The sequence below is a fragment of the Orcinus orca genome, chromosome 6 (genome assembly GCF_937001465.1).
Source record: "Orcinus orca chromosome 6, mOrcOrc1.1, whole genome shotgun sequence".
In the NCBI taxonomy this organism is placed as follows: Eukaryota; Metazoa; Chordata; class Mammalia; order Artiodactyla; family Delphinidae; genus Orcinus; species Orcinus orca.
The window spans coordinates 76,105,327-76,127,589 of NC_064564.1; the positions used below are offsets into that span (position 1 = coordinate 76,105,327).

The 22,263-nt window shown below is 39.2% G+C and overlaps 1 protein-coding gene and 1 non-coding gene across 3 annotated transcripts in view; both read left to right on the top strand.

Moving 5' to 3' along the window:
- OSTF1 (osteoclast stimulating factor 1) overlaps window positions 1-22,263 on the top strand; it is a 49,099-nt gene that overhangs the window by 11,024 nt on the left and 15,812 nt on the right. Inside the window, exons 1-5 of one of the 2 annotated variants that reach the window (XM_033440256.2) lie at window positions 10,796-10,842; window positions 13,447-13,599; window positions 16,853-16,903; window positions 19,685-19,748; window positions 21,634-21,687. In XM_033440256.2, coding sequence (XP_033296147.1) covers window positions 13,576-13,599; window positions 16,853-16,903; window positions 19,685-19,748; window positions 21,634-21,687 — 193 coding nt within the window. In that variant the 5' untranslated portion in view covers window positions 10,796-10,842; window positions 13,447-13,575. Of the gene's footprint in view, window positions 1-10,795; window positions 10,843-13,446; window positions 13,600-16,852; window positions 16,904-19,684; window positions 19,749-21,633; window positions 21,688-22,263 lie in introns of those variants that run through there. The other variant, XM_004276377.3, reaches the window with a different exon arrangement.
- On the top strand, window positions 1,101-1,173 carry TRNAA-UGC (transfer RNA alanine (anticodon UGC)). The gene has a single exon. It is a non-coding gene; the product is annotated as a tRNA-Ala (tRNA).

A 22,263-nucleotide genomic window follows, 5' to 3' on the forward strand; every position in this document is an offset into this window, starting at 1 on the left:
CTTATTCTTTGCCATCTAATTACTTTTTCCTGTTGTGTTTGATATTTTTCACACATCCAGAGTTTGTATTATTATACAAGAGTTCTAGGATTAACTAGAAATAGTAAAATGCTCTCACTACAGATTTGACCCCTGTGTGTCCATCCGGTAAGCATGAAGTGAGTACTTTACTTAAGCTCTGTTCTATATCTCTAGAGATTCTCTTATTCTTCCTTTAGATACAGTGTATATCTTTGTCCCTATATCAGGTTTTAAAGGGGTTCTGCTTGAAATAAAGGAAACATTTTTATCATCATGTTATCTTGCTAGCGTGTGTCTTTATAGAGGGCTAAAACCATTTTTGTTGCTGTTTTTGCAAATTTTTATTTCCCATGTGCTAATTCCCAAGGAATTAGTCATTCATGAAGTCTGAAGTTTAAGCTTGTCCATTTATTATTTGCTCAAATTAAAAAAAAATCTCTTGAAATAAAATAATTTCCAAGGCCATTTTTTAATATATTCTGAGAATATTTTATTATTGCAAGGAGTACCAGATATCTAAATCTGAAAAATTTCCATATGGTCTCTAAACACTGGTTACACACATCCATACAGTAAATGTAAGGATAAGTATTTTTGGTGAAAAATTTTTGTTGTGTGTGTGTGTGTGTGTGTTTCCTTGGTCCTGATGTGCAAAATATTTCTTAATGTGGGTATCAGAAAAATTTGAGAAATCTCTAGCCCATCTGTGCTCTGGTCCCCAGCCTAATCTCTCACCATTTCTCCTGCCAGGCTTCAGGCACATTGATCTACGTGACATTCCTAGGCCACCCTTTCTGGCCTCCAGCCCCTCTGTCTGTATACTGCTCTGTTTCCCAGGTCTGCCCTACCCTGTCGTCTGCCTCTCTTTGCCACTCCTGTCATTTTTCCAAAAACAAAGTGTGTGCCCTCTCCCATACAGCCAGCACTGACCTAAGAGTTTACCCACTGTCTGTGTTGCTTACATGATCCCTGTATTCTCATTTTTGTGAGCATACTTGGCATTACAGTTGCTTGTCTTTCCACCAATTCTTTTTCTTAGTAGTGAGATCAGAGAGTCAAAGAGGACAAAGGAGGGGAATTCCCTGGTGGTCCAGTGGTTAGGACTCCATGCTCTGCTTGCTGAGGGCCCAGGTTCGATCCCTGGTTGGGGAACTAAAATCCCACAAGCCGTGCGGTGTGGCCAAAAAAAAGAAAAGGACTCATGTTAATAAATACTCTGCCGATAAATAAAGTACACGTAATTTTTAGGTTGTCCTTCAATAGGGCATTAAAAGAGACCATGTTTTCCTGGTTATGTATGGGATTTGTATTCTTTGTAGACAATTAAGAAAATAGAGAAGAAAATAAACATGACTCATAGTTCTACCACCCAGAGATTACATTGTGTTGTTTCCTCCCAGTTTTTCTTCTGTGAATATCTTTATATTACATAGCTGATTGTATGTATAAATTACCACCAGTGATATGATATTTATATAACATAAGCATATCCCCCAAAGCTAATTTTTTTAAAGATCATGATAAATCCTTTTTTTTTTTTTTGCGGTACGCGGGCCTCTCACTGCTGCGGCCACTCCGGTTGCGGAGCACAGGCTCCGGACGCACAGGCTCAGCGGCCATGGTTCAGGGGCCCAGCTGCTCCGCGGCATGTGGGATCTTCCCGGACCGGGGCACGAACCCGTGTCCCCTGCATCGGCAGGCGGACTCTCAACCAATGCGCCACCAGGGAAGCCCCCATAAATCCTTTTTTTATTATTATTGTGGTAACCTGTATAACAACATATGTATACATTTACATGTTCATGCATTTCTGTAATTCTATATTCATTGCTGTTATGGACTGAATGTTTATGCCCCCCCAAAATTCATGTATTGAAGTCCTAACCCCCAGTGTGATGGGGATGGGGCCTTGGGGAAGTAATTAAGGTTAGATTGGGTCATGAGGGTGGGGCCCACATGATGGGATTAGTGTTTTTGTAAGATGAGGAAGAGAGATCTCTTTATCTGTGCCTGTACAGAGGAAAGGCCATGTGAGCACACAGTGAGAAGGCAGCCATCTGCCAGCCAGGAAGAGTGCTGTCACCAGTACCCAAATTGACCAGCACCTTGATCCTGGACTTCCTAGCCTCTAGAACTGTGAGAAGTAAATGTTTGCTGCGTAAGCACCCAGTCTATAGTATTTTGTTGAGGAAGCTTGAGCTGACTGAGGACAATGACTATAGGTTTCAAAAATGGCAACTTAAAACTCTCATTGAATTTTTTTTTTTTTTTTTTTTTTGCTGTACGCGGGCCTCTCACTGTTGTGGCCTCTCCCGTTGCGGAGCACAGGCTCCGGACACGCAGGCTCAGCGGCCATGGCTCATGGGCCCAGCCGCTCCGTGGCATGTGGGATCCTCCCGGACCCGGGCACGAAACCCGTGCCCCCTGCATCGGCAGGCGGACTCTCAACCACTGCGCCACCAGGGAAGCCCCCCATTGAATTTTTTAATAGCCACTAAGGGATATAATATTAGATGTTATGCTTTGTTTGCTTAACAAAAGCATTTCAGTTTCTCTGTGGGGGTCTTGTGAATGATAAATTATCTAATATACAGGATACATAGGGTATATATATAATATAGGATATATATATCTAATATACAGGATATATGTAATATATAGGGTTTTGATGAGGCCATCTTGCCAGTGAAGATAAAAACTCAAGGAATAAGGTAAAAACTTATAGTAATTAATAAAAGCTAACACTATGGGCACATGCAATACCTCAGGAACTGCACTCAGTACTTTACATGTATACGTTTGTTTAAACCCATTTAATCCCAGTGTGCCAGCATTAACAGCTCAGATCTTTTGGAGTCATATCCAGAGTGTTTAGAGCATGAGCCCTGGAGCCAGACAGCATGGGTTTAAACCTCATCTCTGCCGCTTCCTAGCTGTGTAGACCTGGACTAGTTACCCCGTCTAACCTCAGTTTCCTCAGCTGTAACATAGTCTTAATAAAGTATTTATGTCCCAGGATTGTTTTGAGGATTAGAAGAGTTGCTGCAAGTCAGCACTTTGCCTGGTGTCTGGTCCGTGGTAAGTGTCCCATAAATGTGAGCTTAAATGGGTCATTCCCTTTTAGATTAGAGGTTCCAGTGTTAGGGAATTTTCTATTTCAATCTTGGATGTATGCACTCATTTCCCATAGGATGAGGACAAGCCCCAGACTGCTTGCGGGGCCAGTGAGAGGCAGGCCCAACAGCTCCTCAGCCTGTGACATATGCTGCTTTGGTCTGACTTGTCCTTCACAGGAAAAGGGGGACCATGGGATAGAGGGCAGCAGACTTTTTCTGTAAAGGTACAGATAGTAAATATTTTAGGCTTTGTGGGCCACAGATGGTCTCTGTTATAACCACTCAACCCTGCCATTGGGATGGGGAAGCAGCCGTAGAGGATACACAAATATTGGCTCCGTTCCAGAAAACCTTTATTTATGGACACAGCAGTTTGAATTTCAGATAATTTTCATATGTCATGAAATATTTTTTCGATCCTCCCTCCCGCGCTCCCTCCCAACCATTTAAAAATGTAAAGCCATTCTTTTTTTTTTAATCTTTATTGGAGTATAATTGCTTCAAAATACTGTGTTAGTTTCTATTGTACAACAAAGTGAATCAGCCATATGCATACACATGTCCCCATTCTTAATTCTTAGCTCACAGGTTGTACAGAAACAGGCGTTGCTGTCATGAGTCAGCCCTCAGACTCATCTTGCCCTTTTGCAGAAGGCGCTGTGGCCTTTTTTCTTTAAATTCCAAGGACTGAAATAAATAGTTTTCTTCCATTCTTTCTCCCCGGTCTCCTTGTCAAACTGACGCTGGAAGCACGGTGTCTAGAGATGAAGGGTTTTACAGGCCATTGCTCTTTTGTCTAATTTTTAACCAGTCAAGACATGGTTGGCAGTGAGCTTGTCTTTTGAAATTTTGAACCCTGCTCTTATGGACTTCTGTGTTATACCGCAGAGAAGAAATAAAAATAACCAGCAGATATGGCCCCTCAAGATGTGAAAGTAACCAGCTTTGCCGAAAGGCACTGCAAAGTATAAAGCAAAGGAAAAAATGGATAAGAAAGGCACACTGTTAATAAACAGAACCCTCTTGTCAGAAAACACACTGCCTACTGTTTTTAATGAGTCTGCCATTCCTGCAGCTGCAGTCAAGACACGTTTCAAATTCTTTAGTGTTTTTTTTTCCCCCTTTGGATTGCATAGGGTGGAAGCAGGGGAGAGGTGGTAGTGGAGTAAGGAGAGATGAAAACATGACGTTCATAGTCTTTTTTGTTAGTTATAGCCTTTAAAGGTATATGCAAATAGAGTTCGTTGGATTTGATTTAATTCATCCAAGAATATAAGTATGAGGGAAGAAACTTATTCTTTACATTGGAAACTCTTGGACATTGCTCTACTCACATGATGATTTTCTTTGCAAGAAAAACATTTATTTTTCAAGAGCACTGGGCTTTTGTGGACTGACAAATAGAGGTCGTCACCCTGAAGCCTGTTCTGAACTGACCACCTCATTTATGGGCGTTGGAATCCACAAAGCCCAGGGGAGCCCCGTGTTGGCCTAACAGCACAGCTGTTTCCTTTCACCCCAGCAATAGAAATGATGACCTTGACTCTTGGATACTATCACATAGACTCCTTCTTTTTTGTTTTTGAGCAGAAAACATCCTGTTTCATCATGCTTGTTTAATAGAATAATTTAAATATGCCTCGTAGAAATAACATTAATACTTTTACTTACCCTGAGACACATTTTTTTATACCCACAGGATATAAATTAAGATTAATACTCCCTGCATTTGCTTAGATAAATGTGAGAAATATATGTACATAGTAAATTCTTATTTTTCTATAATTTTTCCTTGTTCAAATAATTCTCTTCCTCATCTTTCTTTTTGATTGGTTATAATTATCTAAAATTGGTTATAATATCCTCTTTTGGGGGTGATGGGAGAATATTATAGTTTATATGCTGGCTGAATTTTGAGATTCATAAAGTAGAAGAATATTACCCATTCTTTAGAGTCCTGTAGCAAATTTCTAACTTGATCAGATAGTCTAGAGCAGTGGCTTTCAAACTTTTTTTGACTTTGACCTCCAATAAGAAATATATATGTTTTACTTCATGACCTGGTACATTCAAAAATACACACACACACACACACACACACACACACACACACACACGAGCATAGGGGTACACAGAAGTTTACCTTCCCCTCATATTTCTTCCAAAGTCTGCCATTCAGCTTTGGATGACTGACCAAATGATGGAATGCCTACTTCAGTGTCAGTTTTGGCACACCAAGACTTGTACTTGATCAAGGATTGTAGATTGCATAGGTATCCCTTATGCCATGCCAGTGATGCAAACGGCATGCCATTTGGATTTACTGTTCTCTTAATATTCACTTTGAAAGATAGGTACATACTCTACATGTAACTTAATTCAAATGGCCTCTTTGTACTTTATATATGAAAATTCTCTCAGTCAACTGAAAGTATAAATGTACATTTTTTATTGGAGAATAAAATATTGTGATAATTAATGATGATTGTGAGGCTATGAATTTTATATGTCCAAATGTTATTATATAAATAGTAAAAATCATAGGTGTGGATTGACAGTGTTGAGCGAATACAGTCCCTAATAATTTGGGGGAAACAGTTGTCTCCTTTGTGGGATTGCTTTCAATGAAATTGCATCACCAGCATTGAGCAAATCTTCAAGCCCAGGAGATGAAGAGGAGGTAAGTCTTGACTTCAGTCAGTTTCTATTAGGGAGGAAGGACAGCTTACTAACTTGGTGGCAAAATCATCATCAGAAACAGCTACACTGGCAGAAGTAGCACCATAATATCTTGCTTTTACACAGACCTCATTTTAGAGAGAACATTTATTTAGTTTTGCAGAAGTTTTATCAGGCTGCAGTTGCCAGTGCTGAGGAATTATGGTTCCTGCCCTTTTATATCAAACTTTAAATATGGGTCTACCAGGATTTTTAATCATAAAATTGTAATCATAATTAATTTTTGAATAAAATTTCAGATTTATTCTTCTTTCCCAGTAGTTCATTCTGTAAAGGCAACATTTAGCTTTGGCAAATGTTGATTTTAATATTTGGCCATTTGGCATTATGCCAAAGTGTGTATTTGGTAAATTTCTAAAATAAACATTCATTTCTGCATCCATCTGTCCAGTCCTCCTAGTGAAACAAAAGTTTCACAAAGCCATAATTATTTCTATTATTTACAGTACTCTGGTCTTTTCTGTTTTATTTAATATTTTTAAAAGCCACTAAATTAGTTTTACCATCTACTGATATGTCATGATCTAGAGTTTAAAAATGTTGAGACTCACTGTACTCTGGGGATAGTGACATTGTCTGGGAGGGGTCATTTTTGTATGCAAAATAAGGATGGTTTTCTTCCTCAGAAATGCATTTAAGATCTCAAAGACATGTTAAGACATAAAAAATGAATTAATGCTACTGCCAAGTAATTTTCTATAGTGGTTGTACCAGTTTACACACCTACTGGTAATGTCTGAGAATTCCAGTTGTTCCATATCCTTCTTAACACTTAGCGTTGTCAGTGTTTCGGGGTTTAACTATCATAGTGGGTGTGTAGTAGTTATCATAGCCATTTTAAATGAAGTCCATCTAAAATGTCTCATGCCTCCCAACATTTTTCAGCAGAATGTAAATGAAATAGTCGGTCTGTTACAGATGACTAAGTTCTGATGTTTTGAATAGTCATTCTTCTTGCCATTTATGGTATGTCTATCCATTGTGGTGAGCAGTCTGCTTTTAATGCTGTCCTAGTGGCTCACTCTAGAAGCTTTTCCTCCACTCTTCCACCAACAGAGAATAAAGTAGATTAGAAATTGTATGTTTGAGTTTGGAAGCCCCAAGTCCTTCTATGTGCTACTTCAGGGCCTTAGTGCTGCAACAATACATATTCTTTTTGCAGACCTCAGAAACAGCAAATTCTCTTACTCGTTGCCTGTTCGAGACCCCATCCCAGATCCCCTTCCCTCTATCAGCCTCAACTGCTATGGACAAGGATTAGTTTATTGAAGTCGGGGGTGAGGGGAGGTTGGGAGGTGGTAGTAGGGGAAGCGGTCAGCCTGACTCCAGAGGAGAATAGTGTTTGGCTGATGACTAGTGGACTCAGCCTTTCACTACAGGGTCTAGGTGGGGTTGCAAAGAAAAGAGAAGGGTGTGCCTGGCAAGGTGAGGAGCCAGCTGCTGCTGGTGTCATAGGAATTTGCTTATCTTGCTTATGTTAGGAGGCCAGCCCTGCTGAAATCCTTAACACCATTCACATGCTAGTTCATGTTTATGAGAGTCAGGCAAAAGATTGGGCCTGTTTCCAGTCTTAATTCAGGGTGAATTCCAGGGTGACTTCAGGTAATTCGTGCCATCTTCTCAGTTCCACTTTCTCCCTTCGTTGTATGTAACCAGACTTCTGTGAGAAAATGGTCAAGATGGAGGGTATCTGAAGAAGGCATCTAATTTAGCCTCTCTGCACATACAAGAACACAACTATTTTACGTTGTGAATCTGCCTTCATTAAATATGTTTGGAATTGATCAGCGCCTGCTCTTGATGACTTATTAAGATTGTTTTTTTGTTTGTTTGTGTTTTGGATGTCTGCAAGGACAATACTATAGAAACACAGAGTACCCTGATTTTTTTCCCTTTAGTACTCTGTGTAAACCTGTGCTATAGAATCTTGCACACAGTTGAATTAAATATGATGTAAAAATGATCAGTGAATTAAGTATTATTAATTGCTGTTCTCTTGAGAGGCTATATCCAGGGTTGAAAGTCATCTGTTTTGCTTCTTTATGCTATTCTTTCATAACCTCTGCCTGCTTCTTTGTATTCTTTCATTTCTACTTGACTCAGCTTTGGGAATGGAATAAATTAAGGCCTAGAACTTTTATAATATATGAGTTAAAAGGGACCCACAAGGGGCTAATGTCTCAACATTAATTGAGAAAAAGGATCGTGTATGTGAAAGTGTTTTCTACAGCATTACATAGAGAGAGCGTTCCCTCGTATAATGGCCTAGAGGGTTGCCTGATGTCCTCTGTTTAGTATAAATCAAGATGCAAATAAATCTCCAACTTCCTCTTAAGTTGTGAACATTTTAAGTAAGACAATCGCAAAAGATACAGTTACAAAATTCAGCGGCTTAGTCACACTCCAAGTTTTCTTTTTCCAGGTTTTAAAATTTATACTGAATTTTCTCTAAGCTCGTTAAGTTGACATTGGATCTTGTTTCCAAAATCATACATAGCCTGTCTCATCCCTGCCCTTCCCTCAAAGGAGCAAGAAAATTCTGTCATTATTGAGTTTGGTCACGAGTGGATGCTTCCTTGTGTAACTTCTCTTTGGAAAGTTTGAAGTAATCAAGATAGTTAATCTCTCCTCTCAGAGAGACAGGTCAGCAGAAAATATTTCTCCTGGCAGCTCCTCCTTCCATTTAATGTTTCCTTTCTTAGGCCTAAGGGTGTGGGGTAAAAAACAAACTCCAAACAAAAAAGAGTTTTCACTTTTGCTTCTAGAAGTGGCACTAGAATTCAGATCGCAAAAATAATGTTTTCTTGCAGCCACACTAAGTAACAGGGGATTTGAATGGCTCTTCTATATTAGGGCATTTAGAAGAAAGAATGATTCCCACCCCGCTATACCCGCAGTGAAAGTATCTTTATTGTTTTCATTGATAATAAAAGTAATACACGCTCAGTGTAATAAATTTAAACAATGCGTTTAAAGTAGAATGTGAAGATTCCCATAATTGGTGTTTCCACTCAAGATGTTTGTGTGCTGTCAACGTAAATAGATGGTACTTGGCATACTGTTCTATAACGTGTTTTTTTTTTTTCCACTGAATATTTTGCAGGCTTTTTGCTACATCAGTGTCTGTGGGTCTGTCTGCAGCATTCTTTTTAAATGACTTTATCATAAGGTTGAATCAGAGTTGATTTACATAGTCCCTTCTTAATGGACATCATGTCATTTCTCATTTTCTGATGTTCTAAATTTGTGTCATTCAGTATGCTAGCCACCAGCCACTTGTGGCAATTTAACCTTGTTCAAATTAAATAATGTGTAAAAATCAGTTCCTCAGTAGCCATATTTCAAGTGCTCAGTAGCTATATGTGAGTAGCACAGATGTAGAGCTTTTCCATCATTGCATAAAGTTGTATTGGACAGTGCTGTTCTAAACTGCTGGTTTTCAGACTTTTTTTTTGAGTACACGTTTCCATTCCTTAATTCATCCATTCTTCATTCATTCGATAAATAATTATTAAGTGCTTCCTGTGTGTCAGGCACTGTGCTAGGTACTTGGATATATCATTCATAAAACAAAACACCTACCCTCATAATGCTTAACATTCTATCAGCAAAAGGTTTTGACTACTCCCAGTAAATGTATTTATAAGTTGTATATGTATTCTATCATGCTGTTATATTTTATTTACTTATTTATTAAATATTTATTTATTTATTTATGGTTGCATCAGGTCTTAGTTGCGGCACGCAACTAAGATTTTTTTCATTGCAGCACTCAGGCTCTTCGTTGCGGTGCGTGGGCTTCTCTCTAGTTGTGGCGCACGGGCCCCAGAGCTCATGGGCTCAGTAGTTGTGGCATGCGGGCATAGTTGCCCCGCGATATGTGGGATCTTAGTTCCCCGACCAGAGATAGAACCTGCATCCCCTGAATTAGAAGGTGGATTCTTAACCACTGGACAACCAGGGAAGTCCCAATCATGCTGTTATATTTTAAAACATGTTAAAATAGGAATGAAAATGAATAAGATAAAAATGTACATAATTTCTGAAGTAGTCTTCCTGTGTCCCACCTTGGGGACCACTGTTCTGAATAATGCCCTTGGACTAGGTGGTCATCTCTAAAGGTTCTTCCAGTACTGAAACTGAACTGTTATCACATTTTAAGTAGGTAGTTCTTCTATTTTGATATGTGTAGACTTTTTCCGACACTGTTTGAATTTGTTCTTATACTTATATATTTATTTAGCAAGCATTTATTAAGTTCATACTATATGTCAGGTAGATGCCAGGAGATTGAACAAGTCAGGGTTCCTGCCCTCAAATGAGACAGGCCAGCAAATCAGTTATTCTGATACCAGGTGTTATGGAAATGCAGCAAAGGGACATAAAAAGAGAGAGATGGTTTGGCAGAATGGACAGCTCTCATGAACATGACTCATTTTTGGATAGTTATTGAACTCTGTTGTGGGACTTAATGGAATCACAGATTTCTCCAACAGGTACAGTTTTTCTCCCTGATATTTTCTTTTCTCTTGGAAAATATAAAATCCTAAGCCATTAATTTAAGAATATTCAACTACTGTTGATTGTCCCATTAAGTCTCTCTTTATGTTAAACTCTCACCTTTCTGTTTTTAAACTTAGATCTTAGGGTTGGAGAGGTTCTACATAGGACAGAAGCTAAGTACAAATAATTAGGTAGCTCCTGTTGTTTGAGAGGGGGAAGGTATGTGTTTATTCATACTTTCATTTAACAAATATTTTAAAAATACCTCCTATGCAGAAAAAACACTTAATTCCAAAATAAATTTCTCATAGGGGCTTTTAGTTAAGGAATTCTGAAGAATATAAAGGAAAATACTGTTTACAGCAAATTTAGAAATGAAAGAATTGATCATGTGTTTTTTCTTTCCTTTCTTTCAGGGCAAGTTAAAGTGTTCAGAGCTCTTTATACGTTTGAACCCAGAACTGTAAGTATTCAGTTTTTCACTTTCAAATTGACATAAAAACCAAAAGTGATTTCATTTAGATACTTCCTCTGTCCTAAATGGTCATCAGCTGCTTCAACCCTTCATTTGACTAAGGACAGAGTCCTCTGTGGTCCAGCCCCCTTTCTAGTCCTGCCATCCTCCACTCCTTCCCCTTCGTGGACCATTCCAGTCTGGATTTGGTGCACAGTACAACTCATCTCTGAACTCTTTGTAGACTCATGGCTCTGCACCTCTCTAAGCTTTGATCACACACTTCCTCTTCCATAAAGACTTTCTGATCACCCCATGGAGGAGTGGGATGTCTCTCCCGCCTCTGAATTTCTGCACTTGGCATTGCAGTCTTGCTCACCAGCACAGTGTCTAGGGTGCAGAACACAGGGGTTTAGAACTTACAGTAGCTTTTAGGACCCGCTCTGCCTCTTTTAGCAGCTGTGTGACCTGGTAAATTCAGAAATTACCTAACCTCTGTGCCTCAGTGTACTCATCTGTAAAGTGAAAATAATAATAATCTCATAGGGTTTCAGTGAGAATTAAGTGAGATTGTGTAAAGCTGCTGATACTGTTAAGGAGTCATTGTTACTATTAGAAGGAGTAGTGGTTGCTATATTCATAGACTCTTAACACATACTTTTGATTGGTTGATGTATTGATTACTTTAATTAACCTCCAGTTCTTTTCCAGGATGGAGTCTCTCTACTGTTATTTATTTATTTTTGGCCGCATCAGGTCTTCGTTGCTGCGTGAGGGCTTTCTCTAGTTGCGGCGAGCTGGGGCTACTCTTCGTCGCGGTGCGCGGGCTTTTCATCACGATGGCTTCTCTTGTTTGGGAGCACGGGCTCTAGGCACGCAGGCTTCAGTAGTTGTGGCACATGGGCTCAGTAGTTGTGGCTCGTGGGCTCTAGAGCACAGGCCCAGTAGTTGTGGCACATGGGCTTAGTTGCTCTGTGGCATGTGGGATCTTCCTGGACCAGGGATCAAGCCCATGTCCCCTGCATTGGCAGGCAGATTCTTAACCACTGCCCCACCAGGGAGGTCCCTCTACAGCTTTTTAAAAGTCTTGGTTATTATTGAATGCGCAGGAGAAAATAGACATTTAATTCACTAGGTTTTTTGAATATTCCACATTTAAAATGCTATTTTTAATATCCATGGTCCCAAGCATCCTAGGCTGTAGAGCAGTGCCGCTAATTCATCCTGTGTGTGCTGGATGGTCAGTAATGGCTACCTCATGCCCTGCTGCTCCCACACTCTGCTCCTCTCCATCTCTGCTCAATACAGATGTTGAAGGGGAGGTGCCTGGCTGATCAGGTCCCAGGGGTCTTCCTGAATGCTCAAGTGCCCATGCTGTACCAGTTGTTCAGTATTTTGAATGTCACCCTAGAACTAGGTTCATCTTAACATTCTTTTCTGAATGAGAATTTCTTCTGGACAAGCTCGGTTTGGTCTTTCTCCCCTGGGCCCAGTGGCCATCTTCTCTAGTGGGATGGGTGTACCCCAGTATATCCTAAACTCACCTAAAAGTCATTGAGACAAAGAAGTTGGAAGGGCTGAGCTGGACTCTGTGAGACCATCGCTGACATGTACAGCACCCCAGAAATACCTGGGTCCAGTTTTTAGCTACTGTACTACTCTCAGGAGATAGGGACAGCAATACCCAACTCATCTCGGTGATCCACTGGGAAGCTTGTCACTCTTGGTTCTTCCTGTCAATGCATTTCTCTCCTCTGTCGTGCATGAAGGCAAGGTAGTCCTGACATCACCCAGCCCTGTTTGGTTCTTATTTCTTACCCAACCTCCAATCCAATAAAGTGTCACATAGAGGCCTGGTAAGACTGGATAGACCAGTGTTGCACTGATGGAGAGAGAAGAGCATTTCCTGTGTGCTGGAGGTATATTGATTTCTGCAAGGAAACCAGCAGGATCCTCCTCTCTATCATGTAACATTTGCTGGACTCCTCTAGGTTTATAGCACTATATGTAGGGGAAGGAGCCCTAGGATGGGATTCCAAAAGCTGAAGTAGGAGCCCAGCCCTACCACTCACTAACTGTGTGATTTGTGGCAAGTTCTTCAACCTCTCTGAGCCTGGCTGTGAGATGGAGATTATACCCATGACCCAGCCCTGCCTTAATGGGCTGTTGTAGGATCAAATGACGTTAAGTATGCTTTGCAAGTATAAGGCACTGCTGTTGATTTTGTTGTATTGCATTATGTTGGGGTGGGGAAGAGAGAAACAACAGATATTTTCCACAGCCATTGCCTTTTATCCTGATCATGACACCATGGCAGCCAGTAATGGCTATGCATGACCCTTCTGTATGAGAGAAAGCAGAGGTGGTGATGAAGGGCAGGGACTCCAGAATCTGAATGTCACGGTTCAAGTTTAGGGTCTACCATGTACCTGCTATATGGCCTTGGACAAGTTTCTCATCTGTAATGTGATGATAAGAATAGCACCCACCTCACAGTGTTGCTGTGAGATTCTAAGTGTCCAGACCAGTGCCAGGCACATGATAATACTATAAAGTGCTAAATGAAAACATCTGTGGAGAATTTGATTTTTTTTTCTTTTTATTAATTCTCAGGGCTCCAGGTTGACAAATGTGGAAAATTTCAAAAGGACGTCACGGTCTTTCCAAAATTTTTCATAAAATACATATTTGCATAAACCAACCAAAATTAATGCCTTGAGAATTATATGTTACCAAGAATATATGGAACAGGATATACATTACCAAGTGGGTACTCATCCCTATAACATCCCAGTGGCCAACAATTTACTTGTTCTGATACCTTGTGGTTGTTCAAGGAGAGAGGAAAAGAAGAATGTGGTTAAAAACCAAAGAACAGACTAGAAATAGACAAGTGCTTACTTGATTGTGTCACTCTTTTCCCATCATAGTCCATGAATACGATGCCAGGAATTTAAAAGTCGATCCTCACTGAACATTTACATTGTGTCCTGCAAGTGGTTTCTTAATGGAAAGTGTGAATATCGGAGGTACAAATCTATCTGAGTTTTAAAATCATGAAATTACCTTGTCGTTTATATTGCCACCAGCAGTCTGAAGAATTTGGTAAACGACCTCCTCAACTACATTAGGAAAAACCGCCCCTAGCTTCTTTGGAAGAAGATATTTTAGCGGGGGTAGCATTGTGTGTCTGGGAGCTATTGATTAAAAAGAAAATAAACGTTCCACTCTCTTTTCTCAGGATGAAAACTTAGCGAGACCTTTTTTTACCTGACGGAAATCGACTGCCTTTTGTTGCTCCCTTAGTTGAAAAACAAGTCTGATCTAATGGGTAGCTGAGGCAGGCACTGCTATTGAAGAGCAGCCATTAATTTAAAATCCGAAACAGCGCAAGAAGTTTTGAAATGACTGTACTTGGTGACAGTTTCCAAATCATGCATTTTACCAAACCACAAAAGAAAAGAATTATTTACAAACACCATATGATTTTAAAAATTGAGGTAAAATTCACATAACACAACATTAACAATTTTTTGTATTTAAAGTGAACAGTGAAGCATTTAGTACAATCACAATGTTGTACAGCTATTACCTCTGTCTAGTTCCAAAATATTTTCACTGTCCCCAAAGAAAACTGTACCCATTAAACACTGACTTCTCATTCTTCCAGGCTTTATTCCTTTTTATGAGGAAGACTAATTACAGAGACTTGTGTATGTTCTTTGTTTTTTAAGTTATGTGTTTGGCACTTTCTCAAAATGTGCCTTTTGTTTCAAGGGTGAATGATCTTATTAAGTGTGGAAATTCAGGCAAACTTGACTTTTGTGGTTTTAGACATGACTCCTTCACTTCAACGTAAGCACTGATTGAGGAGGATTGATTGTTAGACGTAAGTGGGCAAGGTTAGCTTCTCTTCAAGACATTGAACTCTTTCAAAACTCCAAGAAACTCAGTCACTCCAAAAAAATGCTAAGATTTCACATATATTCTATTTTCTTTACTTCCTTGCATCCTGCTTCATTCTCCCCACCCATTCCTTACTGTTGTAAGGATGGCTACTCCATCCCACCAGCTGGGATGCTATGGTGGCAGTGAGTCACCTTTCTGGCCTCTGAGAAGTGAGCCAGTTAACGGCAGGGAAGTGCTAAAGTAAACAATTTGTTTCCCTAATCACTTTCTATATCCATCACATATTGGTAGTAATATTGATCATAGATCATCAGGACATTTTAGGGAAAAATTGAGAAAAGTCTTAGAAGGCTTTACTTTTTTTCTTCCAAATGCCTATTTCCAATAATATTAAAATGTATGTCATTGATCTACACAGGCTCAACTAATTTTGTATAGATATGCTATGTGTAAGTCTAGTCTCTGTAGATCGAAGTGTAAATTAAGAAATGCTTCAGAAAGTGCTTTTTAGAGGAACTCACATTTTTTAGTTTCATTAATCATCATTTGCTAATTTTCATATTTGAATGCATATTGCATCTAAATATGAATTATGGTTGCTTAAAGCATGATATAGCTGATATAGTCTTCATCTATATTCACGGGGAAATAGTTATAAAAATAATAGAGATCATCTTTGAAACTCAGTAAATGACTGTTGCAGAGTCACATTTACTGCCGTAGTCTGCAGCTGAGAGAGATAAACAAAAGGAAAATGAAAGAATGAAATAATTTGTTTCACTAGCATAATTTTTATTTGTGTGGAGCAGTAACTGGAATCAAATATCAAAGCCTTTAAAAAAATTTTTTTTCCAACCAGCATTATGAAACTAATATGTGCTCATGATCTTATCCTATGTAAAATTTTGTGCCCTACATTCTTCACTTAGCATGACAATGTAAACATTTCCCAATATCTGAAACTTGCTCATCAGTAGACATAAATATACATATATATAGATTCTGGCCACGCCAGGCGGCTTACAGGATCTTAGTTCTCTGACCAGGGATTGAACCTGGGCCACAGCACTGTAAGCGCTGAGTCCTAACCAGTGGACCACCAGGGAACTCCCTAGACATTTTATTTACTCATACAGTCATGCTGATAAGTGTTATCTACTGATGGGAAAAAGATATTTAATTAAAGTGCCTGGCTTTATTCAGGGAGTTTGTAGGACATTTGGCTGGTATAAGAGCATGTATTGTCTGTGTAATTAATTAACCCCTTAGAGCTTGCTTAAGATCTAGAACGAGTTACTGCTTCATATCTTTCGGCTCTTTAGTCTTTTTTTTTTTTTTTTTTTGTGGCACGCGGGCCTCTCATTGCTGTGGCCTCTCCCGTTGCGGAGTGCAGGCTCCAGACGCACAGGCTCAGCGGCCATGGCTCACGGGCCCAGCCGCTCCGCGACATGTGGGATCCTCCTGGACCGGGGCACGAACCCGTGTCCCCTGCATCGGCAGGCGGATTCTCAACCACTGTGCCACCAGGGAAGCCCTCTTTAGTCTTATTAATGATTGAATTATGTATTAACTGTTCTCATATATAAGATATTCATTCTCTTTGAACATGAAGAGTTAAGATAATGGTTTTCTCAAAATAAGTAGAGAGCGATGTTGATATGAAAGTGTTTAAGGACTGAAGGCTAATCTTTTAGGAGAGAGCCAAGCTTCTAGCTATTTTTCATGGTTTTAGTTCTAGACATTTATCCTTTTATGAAAAAATGTATATCACCTTTTGAAATTTTTACAATGAAAAAGTTTTATTAATATTCTATTTTGGTATAAAAATGCCTTGCTTTCATTGGGGAAGAAAATAAGGTGTGTGGGTGTGTGGGGAGGAATTCTTGTTTCTTATATTCTTTAAAGTTTATCATGGGAAAATTCACATTTCTGTGCATGTGTTAGCTTGTCAATAATGTTATATGGTTTATGTGCAGATTTAAGTATATAAAAACTACGCTGTCTATAAGGATTTTAGAATGTGGAATTTGTATAATTATCATCATCATTGTATTCTAATTCATGAAAAAATCACATGGAGTAAAACTTAATTTTTTTTTTTTTTTTTTAGCCAGATGAATTGTACTTTGAAGAAGGTGATATTATCTACATTACTGACATGGTAAGCCCAGCCAATATTTTGTCATACCACGCATGAACTAAAGATGTATAAGACTATTTTGTATAGCTGTAATATTGTACATTATTTACATGTATATCTGTATAGAAATACATATACCCAAGTTCACTCACTGAGCATAATTTGTAATAACGTAAGATTGGAAGTAGCCCTTACTCCATCAATAGGAAAATAGTTCAATAAACTTTGCTGTATCTACAAACAGTATTATGCAGCTATAAAAAGGAGTGAGGAATATCTCTATATGATATTATGGAGTAATTTAAGTGAACAAAAGCAAGGTGAAAAAAATGTGGATAGTGTGCCTTTACTTATGTAAGTAAGAAAGGGTGAGAGGATATACATATTTTCCTCAATTTAAAATAAAAAGTCAAAGGAGGAGTCATAAATTTTTAACAAGTAGTTTCTTCTCTGAAAGGAAAGGGAAAAGGGTAGAGGAAACATAGATGGAATATAGACTTTTTAAAAATTACACCTTGTTTTGGAGATCTGTCTTTGGAATCATGTAAACTTTTGCATAGTTATAAAATTAAATTAAATGATAAAAAGCAATCCCTAAAAATTAAAAGCAGAATGAATCAAATGAACTTAGTTGTACCCCAGGTATTTGGCATGACACACAGAGAGGAACTATTCCAAGTGACTTTAAAACTCAGCATTTCAACTGAATATCTCTAGTAGAATAATATGAAGAACAAAAAGAACTTCTACTCCCAAATTATAAACAGTTTTTAATCATGATGTTGGAGAAGTGTTGGTATTGTTATTCTGAGATTGATGCATGTGTGTTGCAGTTTAGAGCAAATGAGTCATTAAGTCAATGATGTAGAAAACTGGCAGTTTCAGCCTGCAAGAAAGGATGTACAGATAGATGTAAGATCAATGAAGTTAAGTAGCTCTGCATTTGAATTGGAAGTATGTTGTATATTATCTAAAATAAAATAAACAAAAAGATTTCTGCTCTGTCCTTTGAAAAGGCCAAAAAAAAAAAAAAAGACCAACCTAATAATAATATGTTATTTCCCATTAAAAGGAACAAAGTTCCTTTGAGAAATGTCTGGTACCAGGTTGGGGGCAGGAAAGGTACAAGATAATCCCAGGACATCTCGTTCTTAGAAAGCAAGGAAACTCCCAAAGACTACTAGGGTCACACTGGAAGGACACAGAACTAAATTGAAGAGGCTGCCACTGGTCAAAGATAGGACAATTTGAGCAATCAGTTAGGGCAACAATCCCAAGGATTGAAACAAATCTACTCTGTTTAAATCCATGAGCTCCTAATGATACTTAAAAACAAAAATCATTGGTCAACCTGAGAGAATGCTAGGGAACCAACTTTTTATTCTGATGACTCTTAAGGAAAAGAATCAGTATTTATTCTGACAACTCTAAAGGAAAAGAATCAGTATTTATTCTGCCTTTCTCCATGAACTTTATCTCTGGGTAACCTGAGAGTTGATGAGGGAAAGTTCGTCTTTAAAGTAATATTCTAGTTATTTAAATGAAGAAGGAATGATAGAATTAGACTGTCACCATTTGCAACCCTTATGAAATAATGGATCCAAATAATGCTCATCAGTGGTTACTAATGTTACAAAAAGAGAGACATTGTGTGTCTCCTGATGGAAGAATCAATGCTACACATGAAATAGTCTTGCTAAAAAATTGAATCTGAATCTAATTAAGCCTCTAGAACTAATGACCGATTTATAGGCAATACAGGGAGCAGAGGAACACATTTTTTTATAACAAGGGATACAACAAGGAAAATCCAGACTCTTCCAAACTCTTCGGAACAAACTAGTTTCTATGAAAAGTCTATTGTGAAGGAGTGAAAAAAAAATGAAGGGGGAAACTAACTATACACTGAAAGAGACTTAAGAGGCAAATCGATCAATCATACTGTATGGACTTTATTATAAGACATACTGGAAATTCTGAGTATTGTAGATATTTGATGATATTAAGGAATTATTGTTGAAAAAATTTTAAGCTAGCAAACAAAATAACACATGATAATGGTGTTATTATTATGGAAAAGTCCTTATCTTTCAGAGATTCGTATTAAAATATTTACAGATAAAAGAATATGATGTCTAGAATTTATTTCAGGATAATCTGAAGGGGAGGCAGGTCGTAGGTGAGGATATGCATGAAACAGTATTGGCCATGAGTAAATAGTTCATGCAGTTAGGAAATGGGTATGTGTAGGTTCCTTATACGGTTCCTTCTACTTTGGTATAGGTTTGAATTTTTCTATGATAAAAAGTTACCAAAAAAGCAAAGGTGAAATAAAGAGATCTTTAGAAAACCAAATATATGCATATCTTGAGACTAAGAGAAATTAGACTCTGGACCAAAAAATCCTACAGATAGTCTAAACTAAACATAATTTTTCCCCTTCTCTTTCATATTATCTCTGTTTGATTTGTTTGAATGTGGAGTCTCTATGATGAAGTGTCTTTGATTTTTTGCAGGCAGATGTGTGTATATTTGTAATTTAATGATAAGGGGAATGGACATCCATAACTAGGGAGTGAGGAAGCTTGATCAGTGTGACCAGGGCTGATGGACACTTGGTAAAGCAGTAACTCTGCATTTGAATTGGAAGTATGTTGTATTTTATCTAAAATAAAACAAAAAGTGTCAACTGCTCTACCCTTTGAAAAGGCCAAAATGAGGCCAATATGCGCCACATGGTTTTAAAAATGACTGAATGTAAACTGGATTCGGTCCCACTTAATTTAACTCTTCTTTCACCAGAGTGATACCAATTGGTGGAAAGGCACCTCCAAAGGCAGGACGGGACTAATCCCAAGCAACTATGGTAAGTATGGCAGCGGTGGCTTTACTTGGGCTGTACTTTGTGTATTTTCAGTTATCTGGTTCCTGAGGCCTTTCTGCTTCCTGCTGTGGCTGAGAAATCAATGGAGTCGTTGCCAGCCTAGGGCATGTTCTACTCTGAGCCTCCTCTTAATAGAGTGGTCATGGATGCTGGATGTACTTGAACGTGACTCCTTGGCTTAAGAAAATGCATTGTAACATTCTTGAAAGAACCTAAGGTTTCCAGGGAAATACTTATGGTTTTACTTTATTCAACGCTTAGAACATTTTTCTTTTTCTTTTCTTTCTTCTTTGTTTTTTTTAGACTAGCCCCCCTTTCTTTTGTGATGAAGTAACCTTGCCTTGTTATGTTAATTAATGTTTGGGGCAGTGATGTTCATTAAATGAATATTAGGGCAGTTTGAGGCACTTGAGCAGTGAGACGCACTTCTAGTTGGAAGGGGGACAAAGCAGACTTTTGTAGAAATCAGCAGAGTAAAGTAAAAAGTGCACAGGATTGATAAACAAGGGTCCTGGGTTTTAATCCTTCTTCCACTTCTAACAGCAAGGGACCTTAGTTAGGGTACTTAACTGCTGCCCCTGGGACCGTTTCTCCATCTGTATAACAAGAGGGTTTGATTTAAATCACTTCTAAGATTCCTTTGGACTTTAGCATTAGACACTTCCTTAGACCAATAGGGCTGACATCAGGCACCAGTTCCAAACACTGGAAGGGGACTTAGAAATTTCAAGGAAGGCAATTCAAAGCTCCTAGGGGAGGGGAGGGGAGGAGGTGGAGGGGAGGAGGGAAAGTGGGGGGAGGGAAATGAGTGAGACCTGGGGCTCAACACATGGACCCCACTTACCTGGTCTAAGGGCCATATCATTCTGGATTTTAAAAGACTTTAAGCATTTCTGCACTCCTCTAACCTTTGAAATCCCAAATAAACAACTTCTCCAGCTGGTCATAGACTGAGGGTGCAAAATGTTTCTCAGTTGCTAGATCCCTGGTAGCCAAGGGAGTATCTAGTTACAGCCCTTTGTGGTGGGAGGGGTGGGTGTGAAGTCTCATTTGAACAACAGTCTTCATGTGGTCACTCCTACTGATTCTAGGACAGCAGTGAATACACCTTCCTTAGGGGCAGGCAGGTATGCTGATTGCCCGTTCTGAATATAGAAAGCAAAATATTTCTCCTTTACCTCACCCTTCATATCCACACACACAAGGGAGACAATTATTTTTAGCCATCTTCAAAGCAGGGTGTTTTTTTTGTTTGTTTGTTTTTGTGTGTGTGGTACGCGGGCCTCTCACTGTTGTGGCCTCTCCCATTGCGGAGCACAGGCTCCGGACGTGCAGGCTCAGCAGCCATGGCTCACGGGCCCAGCCGCTCCACGGCATGTGGGATCCTCCCAGACCAGGGCACAAACCCGTGTCCCCTGCATCATCAGGCGGGCTCTCAACCACTGCGCCACCAGGGAAGCCCTAGGGTGTTTTTATAGAACGTAAAAAGGAACCTCAAATGCTTTCTTTTGCACTTTCCTGACTAAATTTGTTGGTGAAATATTTGAGCAAACTGGTTGGCAGACCTTGGATCTGTTTGTTTCTATTTATACTTCCAGTTAATGGCTATGTTTGTTTCTGTTTATACTCCCAGTTAATTGCTGTGTTATTGTCTTAGCTTGGCTTCTTTTGACACATAATTCAGCTTCTTTCAAAGCACAAAACATCACTTTTGATTTTCTGCCATTTTTTAAAACTCACATTAAGTAAGGGAAGCTGTATGGTGGAAGGTCCTGGCACTTCTGAAGCTGGGACACTGAACTGGCTTCAGGGAATCCTTTGGGTGGCCCTCTCAACATTGATTTGCATCTTTTTTTTTTCCATCTAGTGGCTGAGCAGGCAGAATCCATTGACAATCCATTGCATGAAGCTGCAAAAAGAGGTAGGTCTGATTCTTTTTGATTGAGATAAACAGTACAGTAAAACACAGACATATTAATTATGTAGTTTGATGACTTTTAACAAATGCATTTACCTGTGTAACCAACACCCAGATCAAGATCCAGAACATTTCTATCATCCCAGAAAGTTCCCTTCCCAGTTAAATCCTTGCCTCCCCCAGAGGCAATCTCTGTTCTGGCCTTCTTTCACTCTATAGAAATGTGTGATTTTAATTTTTAAAATGTCAGTCAACAAATAACTTTTGAGTCTTACCTGCCCTGTGCTTAGTTGCAAGTGGAAAGTCATGCTCTGTGACTCGCAGAGCTCAAAGTCTGGCAGGGGAGAGATGTGTGTAGCAGATCATTACAAGATGGTGTGATAAGTATAGCGGTTGAAGTGTGTTTCAGTTAAACAGGCTATAGAGGCCAGAATGAGTAACAGGAGGGCAGAGGGTGGGGGCTTCTCAGGGGTCCAGCACCTGGGAGAGTGTTAGTATATTGCAAGTATGAATGGTGAGGTTGGGGTTGGGGAGGAAGGAAGCACCAGGGATGGGGCTTGTACGTGGGGCTTTGTTCCA